General features: G+C 37.5%; 1 protein-coding gene across 4 annotated transcripts in view; it reads left to right on the top strand.

Annotated features, from left to right (window-relative positions):
* Positions 1-22,583, top strand: part of MALRD1 (MAM and LDL receptor class A domain containing 1) — a 438,921-nt gene that overhangs the window by 108,825 nt on the left and 307,513 nt on the right. For all 4 annotated transcript variants that reach the window (XR_012504288.1, XM_074358489.1, XM_045511295.2 and 1 more), the window contains exon 20: positions 17,277-17,364. Coding sequence is in view for 3 of the 4 variants with exons in the window: in XM_074358489.1 (XP_074214590.1) it covers positions 17,277-17,364 (88 nt within the window). In the remaining variant the exon portion in view is untranslated. The remainder of the gene's footprint in view (positions 1-17,276; positions 17,365-22,583) is intronic.

Here is a 22,583-nt window from a genome sequence, read left to right as displayed (position 1 = left end):
TGTTGAATAGAAGGAGAAAGATTTGAGTTGTTGAGTTGAATTTTTAAAAATTGCCAGTTGGCTGGTAAAAAAGGGTTAGAAAAACACTTAAGTATGGATGAATGTTTTAATTCCACTGTTTCTCTTCCCCCTTTTCAGTCTGTGCTTTATTTGAAACTGCATGTAACTGCTTTGGTTTGTTTGTTTCTTTTTGTCCCTGGTGTTGGATATGTGAGCCACGTGGGTCCTTTCTGTTCATCATACTTCCAAACCCTTTTACACTCCCTTCTGGCTAAAATGGTAGAATGCAGTGAGAAAACGCAGACCCAGTGTGGGCGGGTTGCTTTGTCTGATTTTGCAGATTTTGCCACAGAGAGGCTGTACAGCTGAGGGCCTCTGAGTGGGGCTGAAATCTCAGTTGTGGGATTGATTTGCCATTTTGGAATCTGTGCAAAAGTGCTGGATGTGCTAACAGCTGCCATGCTGGCCTCCTGACAAGAAAGGATTTAACTGCACTTGTGTGAAGCTGCAATATGAGGAAAAGTGCATTGGATTTTCAAGGCTGAATTATTTTGCTAAAAAGTAAACTCTTAAGTAGCACATTGGGGTATGAATCTTCTTCAGACAGTGTCTGTGTATTTATCTAGACAAACAAAAGTAACAGTTTATTCCCCTCTGATGTATTGTTCACTCTCTAGGAATAAACTCTTTGAAAGGTTTTTCAGATATGTTTTTCTCTGCTGATCCAAGCTCGTTTTAATCACGTTTAACATTTCGAATTTGCCTTTTCTCCTCAAGTGTTTTGACTTCTGATTTTTTTTCTTTAACCGTGTAACATATTGAACCAAATAGTTTTGCTTGCTTATACTGAGGACACATGATTTTGGCTTTAATCTTCAGGAGAAAAATCAATGTGTCATAGTGTTCTCAAAGAAAAAGGTATGGGACCTCTTTGTAATTCTTTGTCAGATGATTGCTTTATCTTGATTTATGCCTTTAAACTTATTCTCATTCAGCAGAAAATGTTGTGTCGCTATCTGTGAGGGCAAAGCGATCTATACCAATTTATGCTTTGACAGCAGCTTCCTTGCAGAGCTGTTTATGGAACATACCAGCTCACAGTAGATTCGGGACCTGATCCCTCCCTTCTTCCTTCTTAAGTATGTCAGATTGATGATTTTGATTCATATCCACATTTTTATATTAAAATTTTTAGTAAAAATGTTCCTTTGTAAGATAAAAGGAGATTGTAGGTGATTATTATTTTCCTGTTTCCTGGAATTTCAGGGTCTAGAAAGAAACTCAGTGTTCCTGGTCTTAACAAAATTATTCTCTCTTTTATCCGGATTGCATTTGGAACTGCTCTAGGGTCTGTTTGCAAAACAGCATTGTCAAGTCTGGCCAAGCTGCAATCTGATTTTAAACTCTTGAAAGCTAATTTCTTGAAGTAGAATTCAAGAAATCATCTTCTGAGTAACTTTTTTTCCCTACCCAAACACACATTCTAGTCTGCCTTGTCATGCGGTTACTTGTGTCTCAATATTTCATTGTTGCTATCTTGAAATTGTTATTGAGCTTAAAAATGATTAGGCCTAAAAAAAAAAAAATTAGGCCTGTTTCCTTCTTGTACAGAAGATGTTCTTTACATCTTATGACATAAAGCATTTTTCCAGAGGGAGAAAAACATGGATAAATCCAATTCTTAAAAGATTGTAAGCTTAAAGACGTTTAGTGACCTCTGAATCGTTCTCCGGGAGGGTTAAGGGTAGAGAAAGAAGATGGAGAGAAGTCTTGTACCTAAAGCCTTTATTTATACTGAGTGTCTGACAAAGGATTTTTTCCTCCCCAATTTCTCTGTGAATTGCTGTATATGAAAATTTTTATTTGCCGTTGGGACCACTGGAAAATTTTAGGACATCTGAGAGACTTGTAGAGACTGCTTATGCTATTTGAAATGGGGATTGTTCTGGAAAACCTGGAACGTGTTCTTGTGTATAAACACCTCCTTATAAGGTATAGGCTGTTTCTATACTTCTGTGTCCCTGAATTCACTGATCTGTGCACACGTGTGTGTGTGCATGTACGTGAATGTTAATGTCTTCTCTGTTAACAGGATTAGTATGATTTTCATTTGTATGTGTCATCCGTACAATTACCCTTTGAACTCTAGGGCTCCGATTATTGCCTCATTCAGTACAGAGCAGACCTTCGCCCAGTGTCCCTGTCTGTAGCTTCATCTTAATTATAACACAGTCAAAAGCAATTAAAATCCACTAAGAAGTGTTAAAAAAATAAAAGCTAGAGAGCACCTAGGCTCTACCTTAGGATGAGGCTTTATTTTTCTTTGTCAAGTACAGTGTGTAACTTCTTGTTTTGACCTCTTGAAACTCTGTGATTCCTCCTATGTTGTCGTCCTTGGCTTTGGGACTCTCGATTTGATTGCATGTGAAGATTTATTCCTGCTGCTTTCATGGCTTCTCTGCTGTCTCTGCCCTCACAGGTAATGACAGCTCACTCTGTAACCCTTGGCGTTATCCTTGCTCAGATAACTGCTAATAACGGAGGTGTGTGTTTTTACGTGATTGTCATTCTATCTAAGTCAACTTTGCACATCTTGGAAATACAGTTTGTAGTTACACTTTCATTACAAATCAGGGTGCTGCAGAGCAGCCACCATTGCTGCAGCACCACTTGACTGTACCTCGACTTGGAACTGCTATTTGGTATAAAACATGAGTTCATTTTACATTACATTTTAAGTAGCTCAGATTAAAGTCGTATTTTTAGCACAATGAATTTAACTGTTTTCCACTGTAGAGTGAGTTCAAGCTGTTGAAGATGCGATATGGACTTTAGAGTAAAATTGCTTAAGTTCAAATCCTGGCTCTGTCATTTATGCGCTGTGTAGCCTTGGGAAAAAAATGTAACCTCTCTGTGCCAGTTTCTTCACCTGTGATTGGGTACAGTAATAGTACCTACCTTGTATAGTTTATGTGAAGATTACATGTATTAATATACTTATAAGCACTTAGAATAGCCAGGTGTACAGTAATTACTCAAAGGCTAGCAATAATGACAATAATAAATATGCAATAATAAAAAATATAATAGGTATTATTATTAAGTTGAAAAATAAAAATCAAGGTGTCACTGAACTAGAACAAACATTGTATGACCTCTGTCTCTTTTCTAAGTGGTTGAGGAGATAAAAGCCATTTCCTCCGTTTCGATACCTAGTTATTCTAAATACAGAAAGGTGTTGCCCCCCTCATGGTAGCCAGAGCAAACTACCCGTTCTTTCTCTTATTTAGCAATAGAATGACAAATGGTCAGTGTATTTTTTTGAGCACTTTTTATTGAGTTATAGTCATTTTACAATGTTGTGTCGAATTCCAGTGTAGAGCACAATTTTTCAGCTATACGTGAACATGCATATATTCATTGTCACCTTTTTTTTTTTTCCACTGTGAGCTACCACAAGATCTTGCAGATATTTCCCTGTGCTATATACAGTGTAATCTTGTCTATCTATTCTGCATATGCCTGTCAGTATCTACAAAGTTTGAACTCCCAGTCTGTCCCTTCCCACCCCCCGACCTTGGCAGCCACAAGTTTGTATTCTATGTCTGAGTCAAAGGTCAGTGTATTAATACTACTTACTACTGAATAATAGTTATGAGGATCATAATGACAGAGTTTACTGAAATGTAAATAATAATCAAAGAATATTAGGAAGTTTATACCAATAAGTTGGACCACTTAGCTGAAATCAATATGAATTAACAAAACTGACCTTAAGAAGAAATAGGAAGTCAAAGAGCTTTGTCTCGGTTAAAGAAATTTAATTCACATTTAAAACCTCACACAAGGAAACTTCCAGGCCCAGATATATGTGCTGATTAATTGCATTAAGCAACGTATTTCAAAAAAAAAAAAAAAAAAGAGGAGGAAACATTTTCCAACTGAGGCTGATATTACCCTGATACCAAAACCAGAGATGTCACAAGAGAAGAAAATGACAGACCAATATATCTATTATGAACTTAGATGCAATGCTCTTAACACAATGTTCAGCAATGTTAAAAAATGGTAATATATCATGACCAAATGGGGTTTATCTCAGTGATGCAAGTTTGGGTTAACATCTGAAAATCTACTGTTAATAAGAAAAAAAAAAAGGTGCCAAATTAGGTGATCTTCTCAACAGATGCATAGAAAGAATTTACAAAATGCAACAAACACCCTTTTATAATAAGAAATATCAACAAGCTAAGAATACAAGGGATCACTTTCAAACTGATTACATGTGTTTACAAAAAATCTGCTGACAGCATACGTCACGGTGAAAGACTTAACTGCTTTCTACGTAAGTTTGGGAAGAATGCAAGGATATTCTTGGCTCCCCAGTTCTTTAAAATATTACACTGGAGGCCCAAACTAGTGCACAAGGGAGAAAGAAAGAGGGAAGGAAGGAAAAGAAGAATAGAAGGAAGAAAGGAGAGGCACACAGGTTGGGAAGAAAGAAAAATACTATATTTATTCTCAGGCAATGTCATTGTCTACATAGCAAATCCCTGGGAATCAGCACAAAAGCGCTAGAATTAATAAGTGGATTTTGCAAAGTTATAGGATGAAAGGTTAATAATTTTAATTGTATTTTATATATACAATCAGTAAGCAATTGGGAAATTACGTCATATAAACCAACTTGTAATACACTAAAAATAATAAAATACTTCAGAATAATTTTAATGAAAGATATGAAGATCTGAAATTCATAAAACATTGATGTGTGAGTTTGCAACCTAAATAGGTAGAAATACAGGCCAAGTTGACAGATAAAGGCTTAATACTCATTAGATGATAATTATCCTCAAGTTGATCTCTACATTCAGTGCAATCCCAAAATATACGCCTTTTTGGAGAAATTGCAAAGCTGATTCTAAAATTTTTATGGATATACAGAGGTCCTAACATAGCCAAAGCATTGTTTTAAAAATAACAAAGTTGGAAGACTTACCATCCCAAATTTCAAGACATTTTTTAAAGCTGCATTAAGCAATATGGCATAGCATTGGTGTGTGTATATATATACATATATATATATATACATATATATATATATCAATATTATGCCAAAACAATAAACTGGTATAGGAAAGCTATCTATTTTTTAGAAGGGGATTTAATTTAGCATGACATATTTCTCAAATATTTTGAGGAGAAATTTATACCAAAATATATTATCAATGACCAAATTATTTCAAAATTTGCTTATGCCCTGCCTGTATTTGATAGCATGTTTCCTTGGGTTGCATTTCATTAATTAGCTTTGGCAAAAGGTGACTGTTTCCAGGACCTTCCTGGTCTTTCTGGATGTGGCCATTTCCTGATCTGACTGATATCTGTTCTAATTATGGCCTTATCCTTGTCCTTCATGCCTCTAGCCTCACTTGCATTATGATGTATAGTCCACATTTAGCCTCCTGATCTGTAGCTTCCACCTGCATAAAAGCAGGTCTTTTTCTCCCTCCCCATATTATTACCCCTCATTTTTTAGTCCTCACATGACTAAAAAAAAAAAAAAAGAAAAAAAAAGTAAAAATAAAAACCCAGCTTTTGTCTGTACTCCCCACATGTGATTTACTTTGTTCTAAATATCTGGATCCAACCTTTATATCCACCATTCACAAAACTTCCTGGTGTACCCTCAGGACTGCAGCTGCCCATCAACAGAAATCCTGTCTATATTTGGCCCAAAAGTGTTGTCATTAGTGGAAAGCAAAACATAGCAAAAGACAAATGTTTTAAGAGACTTTGAGGATTAACATACAGATTTTAATTTACATTTTCAGTATCTATTACTTAACAGAACAGATGATGTAGTTTTGATTTACTAGCCATGAGTTAGCTCTGTCGGCACAAAGTTTCTCATGAATAGTTTGCCGTGGTCGCTGGTCCAGGACCCAGGTCTCCCTCAGGACCAAAGTGCTCCTCCTCCAGCTGCTGGGAGTGCCAGCAGCTAATGCCTCTCAGATGGTTTTCTCTCTAGAAATTGCCCTCGAGAGAGCTGACTTTCCAAGGTGCCGACTCTCCTGGGAGACAGCCCATACCTGCAGAATGGCCAGCGCAGCATCTCAGTGCTCAGAACTCTTGCCTCAATGTAGGACGACTCTGAAGGGCCATCCCCGTGCCTGGGCTCCCGCTGTGGTTGGCTGAGGCTTCCATGATGACCGCATCTCAATTCCTTCCTCTGCTCAGTCCTGTTTCTTTCACCCCCCTACAGTTGTTGGTAGGTTCTGTACCCAAATCTCTGTCTCAGATTGGTTTTACAGGGAATCTGGCCTGAGACTATTCGCAGGAGTCCTGGCCATAAGCCTAGTTCATCATAAGAACCCAAAACCAGATTGTGGAATTTATCCTCCTGTTTTTCCTTTCATCCTCCACTTCTACCAAAGCTTTACTCATGTAGCTATGAAACAAAGTATCTAACCATGGCTAATGTTAGCACTCTCTATGGGTGGGTGTTGTGTTTTGTGTATTTTTTGTAATCACCCTAAAACACTAAGAGGAGGGTTCTATTCTTTCCTGGAGAAAATGAGGATTGTTTAGTAAAATGTTAACATTAGGGAAAATAGGGTGAAGGGCAAAGGGGGCTCTTGGTGTTATTTTTGCATCTTTTCTGTCATTCTCAAAATGAAGCCAAAATAAAGGAATTTGAAAACATTGAGTAGCAGAGCCAGGTTTTTAAGATTTGCACTGTGGCTTCAAAGTTCAAGTTCTTAAATACTAACATAAATTGCCTTTAAAGCAAAAGTTCTCTTGAACTCAAACCAGAGCAAAGTTACATGATTGTATTATGCCTTTTTGCACAGAGTAAAATGGGATGTTTATTCAGACAACAGTTCACTAAAATAGTCTGTTATGGATATAAGTTTTATATAAATTATCAGTCTAATATTAGCACTTCGATTATAATTACCTGAAAAACAGGAATCAGTTTCTCATAATTTTTCACTGTATCAGCCAGAATCAAAAGCACTTAGGCAAGCATGAAGATGAATTTCAGTGAATACAGTTGTGCCAATACCCAAATAAATGAATATATGAAGCATACTCTCTTCCCTCTTGCTTTTTCAGTTGTTTTAAAAATACAATGGAATGACTCAGGCAGTCAGCTTGTCCCCCCGTAATTGAGTTAACAACATCTGAACACCTTGCCATCTTTAAGCTGCATGCTGCTTTCTCATCACAGACCCCCCGTCTTTGGGATGAGGAAGAATTGTTGTGTTCAAATAAGACTGTTCCATTAAAAAAGCTTTCCAATAAACTGAAAAAAAAAATTAGTTGGAAACAAATACTCTTCCTACTTATTTCTAGCATGGTGACCCTTCATATTTGCAGCGTGTGTTAAGATGAAAAATAGGTTATAGTTAATATGAAGCATAGTGCAATGTAATGAAAAACCAGAGTGTAATGAAAAATGAGAATAATTCTAAAGTCAATTTGCTTCAGATTGAAGCATTTGGATTAAAATGAATTAGCTTATATTTCATCATGTTTACCAATAATTTATTTTTTTCAATTTGTTCTCTTTTTGGGGGGCAAAATACCTTTGTCAGAGATTTTCCTGTTTAGTCATAGTCTGATTGCCTGATTAGTCATAGTCTATTATTTTGAGGCGCTTTTTATATGGAATTTCCTTGTTCTGTTTTTAATAGATACACATGTTAGTTATGCTGCTATGCTGAGTTTATTTTTTGCTGTACGTGTAAAGCAAATATAATTTCCCAAATTTATTTTTTTAAACAGTACTTGGGAAGCAATATGATAAAATGAAGTAACATCAAGTCAGGGATTAGAACAACCTGGATTCTAAAGATTAAATTTTTCATTAAGGGATCTAGTGAATTTATAGATGTTACTTAATCTTCTAATGACCTAATTTCACATCAGAATAATGAAATGATCTATAAATTGTTTCTAATTATAAAATTCTATAAATTCCATTTTTAATTCACAGTAGACTGCACTCTATAATTCTTTTATGTTGTAAGAGTCATAAAAATGCTTATTAAGAAACTGAAATTTAGTTTTTATCGTATCTTAAAAAAGCTTGTCTTAACTTTTACAATAAGCTACCATGAATTCCAGTTATTTTTGAGCCCCTGAGGTGCATTTAACATCGTAGTTTATGTTTTTAGTTTCCATTGAGATAATTCATCTTTTACTGATAGGTAACAACAAACTACTATTGTGTATTTTAGAGTTGGCCATTACTTCATCTCTTTTTTTCATATCAGCAAAAAAGTGCTGATATATTGCCAATAAAATGTATTAATTGCCTGAAAGAAATGGATGATAAACAGAAAATTAACTTTTGAGTATAATCTCCCTGTGTAAATTTTAACTTAGTTCAAAGGGAACTGTTTTTAAAAAGTGCTAATTCATGTCTGTTGATGTAGTCAGTGAAATCAGGGCCTCCATGGCCCTGGTACTGTGTCACTTGGTGGCGATACAAACATGGACAGTAGATGATCGCTGTCCTGCTGGAGCACACATGCTAAAGGGGACAATGAGACAGAGACACAGAAGCGAATAATTATAATAAGCAAGGAGTGACATCTGACTAGGTGTGGTGGTATCGAGGAATGTGTTGTATGACTTAGGTCTTAAAGTGTCTGGAGGCGAGAAGCTGTATCATGTTGGGGCTGGGGTCAGGATGAAGGGGTCACAGAGACCGGTGCCACGTTTACACAGATGAGAAGCCGCATGCTGATGTGCAGAACCTCTAAGCAGTTCTGTAATTCCTGGTGCATAAAATTTGAGGCTGGGAAAGGTAGACAGAAGCCTGATCAGGGAACGACTCATTTGTCATGGTCATGAATGAGCACATTGACCTGTGGCTGATGGGCCCCATCAAAGGTTTTAATCAGTTAAGGGAGCCAATCAGAAGTGACTTTTTGTTTCTGGTTTTTTTTTTGGGTGTGTCTGGCTTCTTTCACTTTGTGTAATATTTCAAGGCTTATGCATATTGTAGCATGTGTTACTACTTTATTACTCTTATGGATGAATAGTATGTATTCTATTGTATGACTATACCACATTTTACTTATTTATTATTGAAGTATAGTCAATGTACAATGTGTTAATTTCTGGTATATAGGTTAGTGATTTTTATATATATATTTATATAAAATACCTTTTCATATTCTTTTTCTTTATAGGTCATTGCAAATTATTGACTATAATTCCATGTGCTATATATATAGTAGGACCTTATTGTTAGAAGTGACTCTTGGATATACCACTTTGTTGGCTGCAAGGAGGACCTATTTGAAGTAGGGCTTACCATTAAAAATGATAATAAAATGTAAAAATATGTTTGAAAAATGGGTGAAGATTGAAGGGAAGGGTCTGGAAATGTAGAAGTAAGTATATTTAGGAACAGAAAAAGAGGAAAGAAGATAGCAAAACCATGTAAATACAAGTAGACATTGAATTGGAATTGTCAAAGAAGAAGGAAGCAGAATTTGTCAGCAGTTTAGGTGTGTCATTTGAAATACTGGGACACATCAGTATATTCTGTGCCTCTGTCTATTTGATAATCATTTTCCAGGTGACACGGGGGCAGTGAGGTGTGACATCGAGTGACGTCTATAGTTTTAGTTGCAATTAGAAGTTTCGTTTTTCCCTAAAATAGTCAAGTGCTCACTATGTGCTCATCACTGTGTTGGGTGCTGGGTACACTGTTTTGTGTCCCTTAAGCATCCTCATGTAGCTGGTCCTTAATGTCTCCTAGAAGAGATGAACATTGAAATGTACATATGCAGATATAATTACAAAGTGTGAGAAATTTTTAAAGGAAAATTGCTTCACATGAGTGATCAAGGAAGGCATCTCTGAGGAAGTAACATCTGCAGTGAGGCTTGAAATGGGATTTTTAATTCACAATAATCACTGGGTGGATATTATGAGATACTAAACTAGAACAAAGGACAAATGTAGGTTATTGTTTGGGTTTAAATGTATGACCTGGTTTTTCTCACTTTCAGTTTAGATCAGTTTTGAGAAGTACCCACATAGATGTAGGGGTCCATTTGGAACTTCGTTTCACAAAGAGAATGAGGGGAATGTGACTATTTTTGTAAAAGACATTAAAATACTTCAGTTCCACTCCTTTTCCTTTAAGTATTATCTTTAATGGTGTGAAGGATAAAAAAAAATTGAGTGTTGATTGAAAAAAGGTAACATTTAAGAGTTTTAGAATTATGCTTGTTAAATGAGAATTTAGTTTTCGCACCTGTGAACCAATTGCTCGAACAGTATTACATTGTATTCCATTAGAATCCAATTATACCTTATTGCATCATTTAAAAATAATAAAAGCACAGTTTTCTGAACTTTTAAATCAATAGTTCTAAACCTGCTTCTCTTTTCTCTCTCTAATATTGACCAGGATTTTTTCAATTAAATGTTTCCTTGTAACCGCCAATCGAATAGGTTCCATATAATTCTTAGGACTGGAGAAATTGAGAACTATTTTTCCTCATTCATGTAATAGATGAGGTGTGAAATGGGTTATGTGGTCTATGAGTCTCTGGAGGATGCTTTAAAAATAGCATGTGAGTTTGTAGAGTTTCAAGTAGCAAATTAGTTTCAAATTGATCTACCTTTATCCCTTTTAAAATCCACTTAGGTAGGTTTCAGAAAGACACTGTTAAGTATTGGAGTGGGGAAAAAAACAAAAACAAAAACAACTTGCCCAAATTTTGGCCCTTCTTGTTCATCTAAAATGACATAGAAAAGTAGCAGAAATAACCTTTGTGGTTTGCCAGCCTTTAAAAAACGATAGAAAGCAAATCAATCTATTATGACCTGAATACTTAAGAGAGGTTTTTTTTTAGGTTTCCGTCTCTTTCATTCAAGAATAACAGAAAGAATTCTGTCTAAATAAAGAAACATGAATGAAACCGTGAATGACCTTACTTCTTCAACCACATCCTTCCTGCTTTGATTTTTCTTTCTTTCTTTTTTTAATCTCTACCCTCAGTAAAGCAGAAGCCCTGATGGGAAAAGATTTTGTGGGTGGAAAAGCAACTGGGCTAGCAACAGGGGAGCGGCCATCTCTGAGAGACCCTAGCAAATTACACCCATGAAATTCAGAACAGGATAAAATGAGGTGTAGAAGGAAAAGGAGGCGACTTTATATAAACATCTCAGTTTACACATACGTGAAGGGGACGTCATGCTTCCACACATCAAGCATATCAGCCAGGCAGCACTGTCCACCTTCTCTGCTGGGAGACAGTTCTCCGGGCATTTCTTGTGTTCTGCAGAGTTCAGCCTCTGAGCGAAGAGTGCATTACATAGACTTCACCCTGAGACATTTGCTTTCATTCCCGAGTAACTTGTAGCAGTCCTGCTTCTCTGGCTTCTCCTCCTCCGCCACCCCCTCCGCCTGCCCTCCCCCTCTCCCTCCCATGCACCAGCTAGACTCTCCTGCTGTGGGGGTTCCTCTTCTGTGCTGCAGCCCAGAACCCGTGCAGGAACACATCTGCACTCAGCATGGTGCCCTGCAGAAAACTGGGGAACCAGTGGAAGGCCTTTCTCTGGCTGACGCATTTTGCTGTCTCCCTGAATCAGGGATCTTGGGGCTTCTGTCAGCGTATGGATGGGAAACAGTGGGAGGCTGACTTGTTAGCTTGCACATAGGGTGAAGTGTCAGACCCTTCGTGGTTTCTGACCTAACATGCCTGAAGAACTGCAAACTCAAATGCCCACGGGAACCGGGTTGGGGATGTGAATTAGGAGAAGGAGGTCAGGTGTAAAAGAATTAATGGCAGCTGACACTCTGCCTTAGCGTTAGGTGTAAGAGGGAATAGTGGGGACCGTGGCAACTACAGGACAGTATCTTCTTCAGAAACTTCCTACTTCAAAAATATTTGGCAGCCTCTTCTACTTGAAAGCACTGTTTGGGTCAAACTAAAACCCTGAGCGCTGGGTCATCACCGTGTAGCCTCTTCTGTCCTAGATGGTGAGAAACTCCAGGCCAGGGAAGACATTTTTCCTTCCTGGTAACCAAGGAGACACTTGGCACAACACCATAGCAGGCCCTCATTGAAGAATCATAAGTTCTTAGCAGTCCATGTATTGTAGAGCCTGGCACTAAGAAGAAATACAGTAGAATGTGGAAAGAGCAAAAAATTTTGCCGTGACTTTTTCACAAATAGGAACGCAGTCAGATGAGGTAGATAGACATCAGACTTTTTTTTCTTTTAAGTGATCCTTTTATAGTACTTGCTGTACTTATCTGTCCCAGCATTCTATTTCACCTCTACTAGTATCACAGTTTTATTTTTATTATCCATTTCTGTGCTCAGTGTATGCACGGTTTAGATATGACCTTTATTGCTCCTGTTTAATGATCAGTGGTTCTCATATGTGTGGTATAATAATGGGGAAACTCTACTCTGCCCTTTTTAGCATGTGAAATGGCCAGAGACAGCGAGCTAGAAATATAAAATTTGGCTGTCAAAAATCTTGAGTTTTATTTCATGGAGATTGGTTTCAGGATTGCCTAAAAGATTCCAGTGATGATTAAAAGCATTTCTATTTTGAAGCTAGCAAATATTTTCCTAAGTATTAACCTAGAAAGTTTGAGATTCTAAGCTGACTTTCTAGGAGCCCCTAAAATTGTAGGTTGTATGGTAAAATATTGGATAGCTATCTGAATATGTTTATATTGAGTTTTGACTATTTCATCTTTTAGTCCATTGTAAAAATAGGCTTAAAGAGAATGTCATTTTCTTTGTTTCTGTATTTTTAATTGCGGGAATACTAAATGAAAATAAGAAGTATAAGGGAAAAGATAAATATTTGCTCTCTGGAAGACTATTACTAGAGAGCAAGAGAGAGAAAGTGTTTCACAGCTGAACTGAAAAATGCACTGAGATATTCAAGGTATGCTGATGATGAAATGCCATGCATTATATTAGCCATTTAAAAAACAGTGAAAATAATAGTTGAGATATTGATGATTTATGGCAATAAGTATAGAGTAAGTATGTTTTTTTTTTGTTTATTGAGGCATAATTTGTCAGTGAAATGCATCCTGTTTAGGTGAGCGGCTCTGAATTTCAGCAGACTTACACAGTCGTGTGACCATGGCCACAGCCAAGGTTAAAGATATCACCATCATCCCGCCAGACTCCCAGTTCTTCTGGGTCATCTATCCTCTCCCTGTCCCCTCATCCCTGGCAACGCTCATCTGATTTCTTTACCTTTTCTAGAATGTTACAGAAGTGGTTGACAAAGTATGTAACCTTTTGAGTCTGGCTTCTTTCACTTAGTTTCATGCTCTTGAGAGTCACAAATGTTGCTGCATGTATCATTGGTTTGTTCCTTTTTATTGCTCAGTGGTAGTGCATTGTATACGTCTATCACACATTGCTTTTCTATTTACCAGTTGAGGGATATTTGGATTGTTTTTAGCTTCCGGAGATCATAAAGAAAGCTTCTGTAAACTCTGTAAATTGGATTTTGCTTAGACAAGTCTTCATTTCTCTTGGGTAAACAAATCCCTACGTGAGGGATTGCTGTGTCATATGAAAGTACATGTTTAATTTTGTAGGAAATGAACAAATTATTTTCCAAAGTGACTGTACCATGTTGAATTCCCACAAGCAAGGCATTGGAGTTCCAGTTGCTTCACATAAGACACATGCTTTTTATAAATTTTAAACAAGAATTCCTAGGTTTCCTTCTTACAAGTCTTTCTGAAGATTCATTATATTAAAAATTGATGTATTATGCTGGAATTTTGTATTTTTTTCTGAACATAGGGTGGAAAAAGTAGTTGGCAGGCTAGATTAATTCAGTTTTTTCGTATGAGTTAATAGATCCTATTTTATTTATATGTATATATTATATGTTTATATGAGTTAGTGATATATATTTGGAAATTGAAGTTATTTTGGTAAAAATTATACTTATGTCTTACACATATATGATAATAGTTTTCATAACATTTTAAAGTTTGGTGAATAATTCAGTGTTTCCTAAATATAGAAGAAAATCTGTACAGACATGTCTTCAAAGCCTTATTAATATTTGAGACTTCGGTTATATTAGAAGTAAAATTTCCAACTTAGTTGACAAGGCCATTCCATCTTTATTTGGAGCATGCAGCAGCCTGTGAAAAGAACAGCTTAGAAGACCTGAATTATTTTATAAAATTTCTCATCCGGTAATAGTTCTAATGTAAGTAGGATTGGCCTCTGCAGATAATGCAGGTCATTTAGACCAAACTGGAATTTTCAGGTGTCCTTTAAGTCATTCAGTAAGGTGTTAATGAAACTTAGGAGTAAAATGTGGCTTCCCTGACCTCCAGAATGGCAATATTGCCTGGCATACTGTAACATTAGTGTTTTAATATCTTTCCATTTATTCTGGGAAAAACACCAAAAGTGAAAGTGAATTTTCCAGAACAGAGACACTTGGGTTTGCTCTTTTTGTGTATGACTGTTTTCTTTGGTCTGATTTCTCAGGATCCTTTGCAAAGCTTTTTGCAACACTAAATTAAATGTAGGGGGAAAATAGAATTATTATTTTTTTTAATGACTGGCTTAATTAAATATTCAAAAGAGACTGGATTGCAATTATATATACATGTTGACATTTTTTAGTATCTCAACTTGAAACTATTGTTCATTATTTCTCAAGAATGCTAACATTTATTTTACTGAGTCCATACTCGTTCTGCTCACTGCACAACAGGCCAATAAATCAGGAAACGAGGTGTTGGGGCAACGAATAATGATTTTATTTGGAAAGCCAGCAGACTGAGAAGATGGCAGACTAACGTTGTGGAGAACATCTTCCTCAAGTCAGAATTGAGGCTCCTTTTATACTAAAAAGGGGCAGGGGTGTGGTTGTTGCAGACGTCTTGGTGTCTGAATCCTTTGCTCTTGCTGCTGTCCCCCTAGGTCAGGTCATGATGTTCCTGTAAGCCTCCAGCAAGACAAACGCTATTCCTTGTTCTGCAACTTTTAGTCTCTATGTGCATGGGAAAGTGTTAATATCCTTAAAGGGCAGAGTCTTGAGAATGGGCTCTCCTGTGTATTTCAGTCTCTAGGCAACATTCTGTTACAAAATGTGCAGAGCCAGCAAGACTAAGCCCAGGAGGCCGAGCACAGGGTTAGAGCCAAAGGAACAGATCTAATATGGAGTCAGGTTTGTTCTTTTCTATTATATTTGGTGTTAGGAGATCGAAGATACTTTGCTACAAATTATGAATAAATTGTATTGTAGAGCAAGACCTAACTGTCTTCTGCTTTGGGCTATTTCTGTGTCTCCATATTGGCCCTGATAGAAGCAATTTCAGAATGTCTGTCATGTGATATGAAATTCCAATACAGATGCCCCTTGTGTAGACAGCATCCACTCAGAAATGCAACTTACCTGGTATGACCCATAAATGAGAAAATTCGTAACTTCTGCAAATGTCCAGTTCTTTAATTTGTGACTACATAAAGACAATGAAAAGAATACTTTGGAAAAGTGGAGCCCACACACACTTAAATGGAGCTGTGTCTGTGTATCAGTCCCTAAAGTTAGCTTACCGATATTTGTATGTACAACAAGTGAGCTTTTCATAGACTTTGGGATTTGGTTATATCAATTTGCTACCCCTTCTCATTGAATAAACTAAGATAATCTTGATCAGTGTAGCCAAGTCAATAGTTTTTATTGTTATTTACCCTAGTTTTCCTTTTTCTCGCCTCTTCTGAGCCTTTCGTTGTATTGCAATGGGGTAGATAAATACTTAGCCAAGGACTGTATTAGTAATTAATTCATCTGTTAGTAGTTAATTCATTCTTGCTTACACCTTTTTCCTATTGTTCACCCAACTTCAGTCTTCTTTTTTTGTATAGGAACAAAAGATAATTTATTATGTTCTGCCAAATTCTGACTGCTGGCTTTTTGTTTATTAGAATAATGGTATGATTTTTGTACTGAGTATTTTTTCTGCATTTTTGTTTTCTCTGTCTGTAATATTTCTTTTAATCACACTGGTAGGGGAAAGAAGGGTGCCTTTTATATTTGTAGTGAACCATAATAAAACAGCAGGGGACTCCCTATTCCTCAGGCAATATGAGATGCTCTATATTTGCCCATTAGTTAAATGCATGAACCTTTTCCAAATTGATTGATTTTCTTAGTGACAAATCAGGGAGAAAATTCTGGTAGTTCTCAAGAAAAACTAGAAAGTTGGAGGAAGAGTTGAAGAGGCTTAAGGTCAGTAATTTGACCTTTTAATTATCTTATTTAGTGAGGACATTACTAAGTAATGTGGGAAACAGCTTTTAATAGAGGATAGAATTTGAAAAATAAAATAAAGTTTCAGCTCCCACTTAGAGCATTTGGGAGGAGAAATGAAATAGAAACATATATTTGTACAACAGTGGGAAAAGGGAATGTGTGTTTGTTTTTCATTTTAAGCCTGATTTGCCCAGTGTTCTTCATTATTAAATTACAGCTGGATTCCTAGTAAGTATGCAGCATATTTGCATGAGTATTAAAATAATTCATCATGATTAATTCTATTACAGCAAATCTCAGCCCTAATCACAATCTGCCACCTACTATAGTGGCTTGTCAGTATTTCATATTTTACTGGCATTGTGGTGGGATTGTGGCTTCTGTAACAGCTCCAATGTCATCTGAGTTCACCATGATTAATGTGGTTCTGAGGGAGATCTAATAATGATTAGCCAGTTTCATAAAGTGCTACAGAATAAGGCCGGTGTGAGAACAATTTTAAAGCTCTTCAAAATGTGCATTCTAACCAGTACCTCTGGCAACAGACTGGGTTTCTTGAAGGATGGAGAGGTTTTACCTTGGAGACAGGTGAACTCCTGGGGCAAAGGTGGGAAAAGGGGACCATAATTTGCCTTCAGGTACTTAAAGAATCAGAAGAACACAGGGCAAATCTAGAATGAATGGCTGAAAATTATAGGGAAGTGGACATCAATCTGACAGAGTAAAATTTCAAAACACTGAAACTCACCCAAAACAGAATGGACTTCATGGGTTTAATGGGCCAGATAAGATGTGGGGGCTTCCTGTTATTCAGTTAGAGACAAGATGCCTACTTAAGGAAATCCTTATGAAGGAATTTCTTAACGATTGAGAAAAGAGTTTTCTTCAGGTATGTTATGAATCCCTTTTCATCTGTGAGTTTCTATAAATTAATTTCCTTCACAATATCAACAAATTTCTTGTGTTGTTCTTAGATTTCGGTGGAGGCTTCAGTGGGAGATGGCTTCACTGGAGACATTGCCATTGATGATTTGTCATTTATGGACTGTGCCCTCTACCCTGGTAAGGAAGACTTTCAATATATGAGTTTGTTCAAGCCTGTTTACTTGGGGGAAAACTGCCACAGAAATCAGTATTTCATTTCCACAAGTATCCCGAGGAACTCTTTTCTGGTCTGTTCTGTTACTCTATTAACCCTGGAAAAGATTGTTGTGAATTAGTCTTAAAGTCTTTGCACACATAGTAAAGACGTTTGAGTCAGTTGTCTGTATGTCTCAACACATGCAGAATATTAGGAAACTGTGTCTGAAGTTAAACTGTATAATTCCATCCTTTTGGGGGGTTAGAATAACCAAACTGGTTCCTTTGTCATTACATTGTTTTGGAGAATTTAATAACCTCTCAGTTACCTTCAGTGATGTTTTACTCTCATCTATGCTTTAAATATCTCTGAGGAGTGTGGCCAGCTACTTCTTCTCCATATTAGAGATTTCTTTCCGTTACAAAATGAATGCATATCTCTATCTTTAAACTTTTCCCCCCAAATCCAGACTTACTAGTCACCTACTCAACATCCAACTTGGATGTAATAGGCATCTCAAAAATAACTAGGGGAAATAACCTAAAACAAATGCAGCCCAGGGAGATGTCATTCCAGGCAGTGCCTGGTGATCTGGTAGGAATGAATCTCAAGCCCTTGGGGGGTGATCTTGGGACTGAAGCTGGAGGCTCTTTAATTGCCTGAGAATGATCCTGGAGTGATCAGAAACTGGGTAATTTATAAATCAATTGCAGTAATCCATGTGGAGCACACTTTCATGTGCTGAAAACTTAACCTTCAGCCCTGGTGCATCACCTCAGCGTGACTGGTGAGGAGTACCAGCCTCTCCCCAGACATAACCAGAGGGCTGGGTTCCAGTTCTTTCAGCTGTAGCTACATGACACAGCTCTGACTCTCCGCTCATCATTCTGGCGGGATTAATGACATTAACCACTCTGGGTAGTGTTTCCATGGAACTCTGCAGAAAGTGACACCTCTCTCTCTCTCTCTGGAAACCGAACAAGAAGGAAATCGGAATTCAACAAGTTTACCCTCATCCTTCAGTGTTTAAAAGTAAATTCTTGATGACCCATTGCCCCCTCAATCCTAAGGTTCTTGCCTGCCTCCCTGTCTCAGTAAATGATGGTTTATCTCTAGTTGCTTCTTCTTCACCAACAAATCTGATCAGCCCCTGGCTTCAAGTGTACCCAGAGTCCCCAGTTTCCCCTCACCTGGGCTGCTCTCCCCTTGGTCCAGGGCACCATTGTCGGTACACAGACTATTGTGGTTGCTTCATCGATGCTCTGTTTTCTTCTCCCCTTGAAGCATGCAATCTGTTCTCAAAACAGCAGCCAGAAAAATCCCTTTCAAACTGAGCCAAGCTCATGTCACCCTGTCATCAGAGTCTTCCTATGGTGTCCCATCTCATTCAGAGCAAAAGTCAGACTTTCTCCCAGGAACTTCCAAGGTGTAAGTGACTGGCCCGCTCGTACCTCTCTGACTTCCCTTCCAGCAGCGTGCCTCTCCTCAACGTCTCTCACAACAAGGCCTCTCAGCTGGTCCTTGAGCCCTCCAACCCACTGGCGCGTCGTACCTGTTGTTCTCCCTTCCTGGAGTGGGCTTCCCCCACACAGCCAGTTGACTTCCTTCCTTCCTCCTTTCTGATTTCTGCTCAGAAATTTCTTTTTTAGTGAAACCATCCCTCAACCTGTTTCACACGAGTGCGTGCGCGCGCGCGCGCACACACACACAGAGTCTCTTCCATACCTCCTTGTCTGACGTTTTCTATCTCATTCACCTACACCTATCACTGTATAATCAAATTTGATTTCCCCCCACAACAACGTTAGCTGCATGAGAACAAGGGTTTTATCTGATCACTGCCACGTCTCCAACAGTATCTGGCACATAATAGTACTCAGCATCTTTTGGATAGATGGAGACAGGTCTGTACCTCTTTAAGTGTTTATATATATTAGTTTATTATTATTATTATTGCTAAAATATTAGTTACTTCTATATAGAAGATACTGTGTTATATGTCAATGTCTGTTGAAAGCCAAATCTCAGTGGCTTACAACCACGTTTATCTCCTACTCTTAAGTGTGTGGGTTGGCATAGAATAATAACAGCAAGCATATGTATTTCTTGTTCATAGCTCTGTATAATTCTGTGTGGCTCCAAACTGTGCATCTCTGTTCTGTGTATCCTGTCTATCTGGGACCCAGACTGATGGACTGAAATTCTGTTGTCTTAACAACACGTTCTGTTGTTAAGTCAGAGGACTGGAAGAAGCAGGCACACTTAGAGCTTCTGTTGGGACATCATGTCTGCTTACATCTATTGGTCAGAGCAAGTCAGGTGGTCAAGCCAAATAACGAAGCAGGGAAGTATCTGCCACAGACAGAGCTTGGCAAAGGTGGGGAGTACAGAATATTTTTACAAGATAAGGAGTTGATAAATGGGCATGATAATATCATTTACCACTTTGTGTACCATCTTATACAATCCTGTAACCTTTTAAGAGTCTAGACTAGTGCCTGGTCCATCACAAGTAAAGAGATCTTGAATGATAAACAAGATAGATGCCTTATCAGCCCAATTCTATGAAGCAAACTAAGAAGGAGATAGCCTGCCCAAGGCTATAAAGTGGCAGAAGACGGTGTCTCAGTGTCTGCTTCTTTGGATCATAGTGTTTACCACCATTATTATATTACTTATTAAATACCTCAACTTCCTAAGGAAGAGAAAACAATTTCCAGTTTACAGATATGAAAAACTAAGCTTCAAGAACATAGGTGATCTGGATGAGGATGCGCAGTTGAGGGCAGGAATGAGATTTTCACCTCAGATGTCTGACATGTGGCCAAACTGCGTCTCACTCTGAGCTTAAGGAGAATCACTATGACCCCAGTGGCGGAGGAGAACAAAAAAGGATGCAGAAAGGGAACACGGGTCACCGTTGATACTGTGGCTGCTCAGTTTTCCTGCTCCGTCCAGTCTGTCGCTGGGTTTCCAGGGAGGAGGCAGAAGAGCTGCCAGCAGCAAGGACAGAGACGTGATATATCAGTTACACACCATTAGTCCTGATTTTCTGGTTCAAGTTTTAGAAGAAAAATATGGGATTTAAAAAAATGTCCAAACTGTGTGGTTTTAGTTGTTGGCTTCATAACAAAAGAAACTTGGGGTGGAAACCACAAAGCCTGCTGAAGCCAATGGTTTCATAAAGGAAGTTGATGTAATCTTACCATAAGATGAAAATCAAAATCAAAATTAGGCTCTTAATTAAAATACTGCTCTTGATGATTATCGGTCAGCTTTATTTTTCATGACATGTTAGCCGAGGTGAGATCAGTACATGGAGGTTCACGTACAGACACTGATTTGCTTTCAGTATAAATGTTACCTACAGCGTGTTTCCTGGATTAATAAAAGTACGAATAAACACTAAAAAGCCCACAAATACAAAATGTTGACCTAATGTCCAAAGTGAAGCTTTGTATCCTTTTTTTATACTGAAAGTGACTAAAAAGGAAATTATTTCATTTTACCTATTCCCTCAAAATCCTCTCTTTTCCTCAAGTCTCCCTTGTTCCTTTTAATGATGTAAGTGTTCTCTAGCACCCCAGGGTTGAAAATACCACAGTCATCTTTGGCTTTCCCACTTGCAAATCCCACTGCCTCCAACTCCAAAATGTTTCTCACATCTATTCTATGTTTCCATTACCTCTGCCATGACCCTGGTTCAAAACAGTGTTGACTCGAATGGTTAAGCCTTTTAACTATAAACTTTAATTAATTTTTTACGCCCAGTAGTTTTTAATACCATAAACTTTCTTTTCACTTTGTCATCAACCATAATTACCTGCTCTTCCAGGTCAATTCTTTTTTTTTTCCCTCAATGTTTATTTATTACTTTATTTTGGTGGGGGAGGAAATTAGGTTTATTTATTTTTAGAGGAGATACTGGGGATTGAACCCAGGACCTCATGTATGCTAAGCATGCCCTCTACCACTTGAGCTGTAATTTCTAGTTGTTCCTAACAGTTTTCAAAGCCCTCCTTAATTATGGATTTTATCTCCTTTGTTTCAATACTTTGATGATACAAATTCTCATTTCAAATTGAATTCAGGAGAGTACTAGAGAAACAGCTTTTTAGGCAAGATTAATTACATTTCTAGGGAAAGTAGATGAACTTAACCGCGCAATAGAATACTGTGATTCTTTGCATCATGTGTGATGATTTTGTCTATTCCCAGAGTAGATAATGATGAGCGGTGATGGTAAAGTCAAATAGCTTTCCCTTCACCTTGAATTAGACCTTCAGGGTAGATTATTTAGTAAGAATTGTTGCCAGGCATTCAGACTTAAAAATATGATCCCCAAGGAAGTATCTGTTTCACATTATTCTTTCCATCTTCCATCAGAAAATAAGAAGTGTGTTTCTTTTAGCTAAACACATGCCACAGGGGTTTTCCTTTTTGCATCAAAGATTATTGGTGAGATTGCTGGGTTATTTGGAAAAATAAATCTATGACCACATGGCATCATAACCTGCTGATCGCAAACTGAAAGAAAAACTACCTGCGCAGTTTTCATCAAATTTAACATCTCAGAATTCAGCTTGCATATTAGAGTTATTTGTTACTAGAATTACAAATTATTAGCACAATATCACTATCCAAAGTATTAGTTTTTTATTTTTCCCTGGGAAGTTGTGACTAAGTCAGTGGAGCATCTTCCAACTAATGATACCTTAAAATTGAGAAAGCATTGTAACTCTTTAGAGAATGTTTAGCAACAATGTTTTATGATGTCCTTCCCCGCCCACCAAGTGGTTTTTGTTGTTGTTGCTCATCTAAGTTGACTGAATTTTTGACACCCTTCTTTTGCCTGAACATTTCAGCAGCTTTATTGTTGCTTGATCAAGTCTCCCTCCTGCAAAGAGTTGTGTGTGTTTCAGTGTAAATAAAATGGCAAGGGAGCCGGTGTGAATGCTTTTGTCAGCACTTTTAAGATACCACCTGCAGCTTTTCATCTACTAACATTAAGCTATTTGGTGCATCCATTCTTTGTTGTCTCAGGATAATAAATTACATCAAAGCACTTTGTTTTGAGGTTCTCCTTTCTCCTGTATTTTTCTAAAGGAGATATAGAATCAAGAAAATTTTAGGAATGTTGGAAATATTGGAAATATTTGTAGTTTAATGAAAGACTTCAAGGCAAAAATGAAGAAATTTG

Source organism: Camelus bactrianus, chromosome 35 (assembly GCF_048773025.1).
Source record: "Camelus bactrianus isolate YW-2024 breed Bactrian camel chromosome 35, ASM4877302v1, whole genome shotgun sequence".
Classification (NCBI taxonomy): Eukaryota; Metazoa; Chordata; class Mammalia; order Artiodactyla; family Camelidae; genus Camelus; species Camelus bactrianus.
Note: the sequence above shows the minus strand (reverse complement) of the source record. Positions and strands in the feature narration are given on the sequence as shown.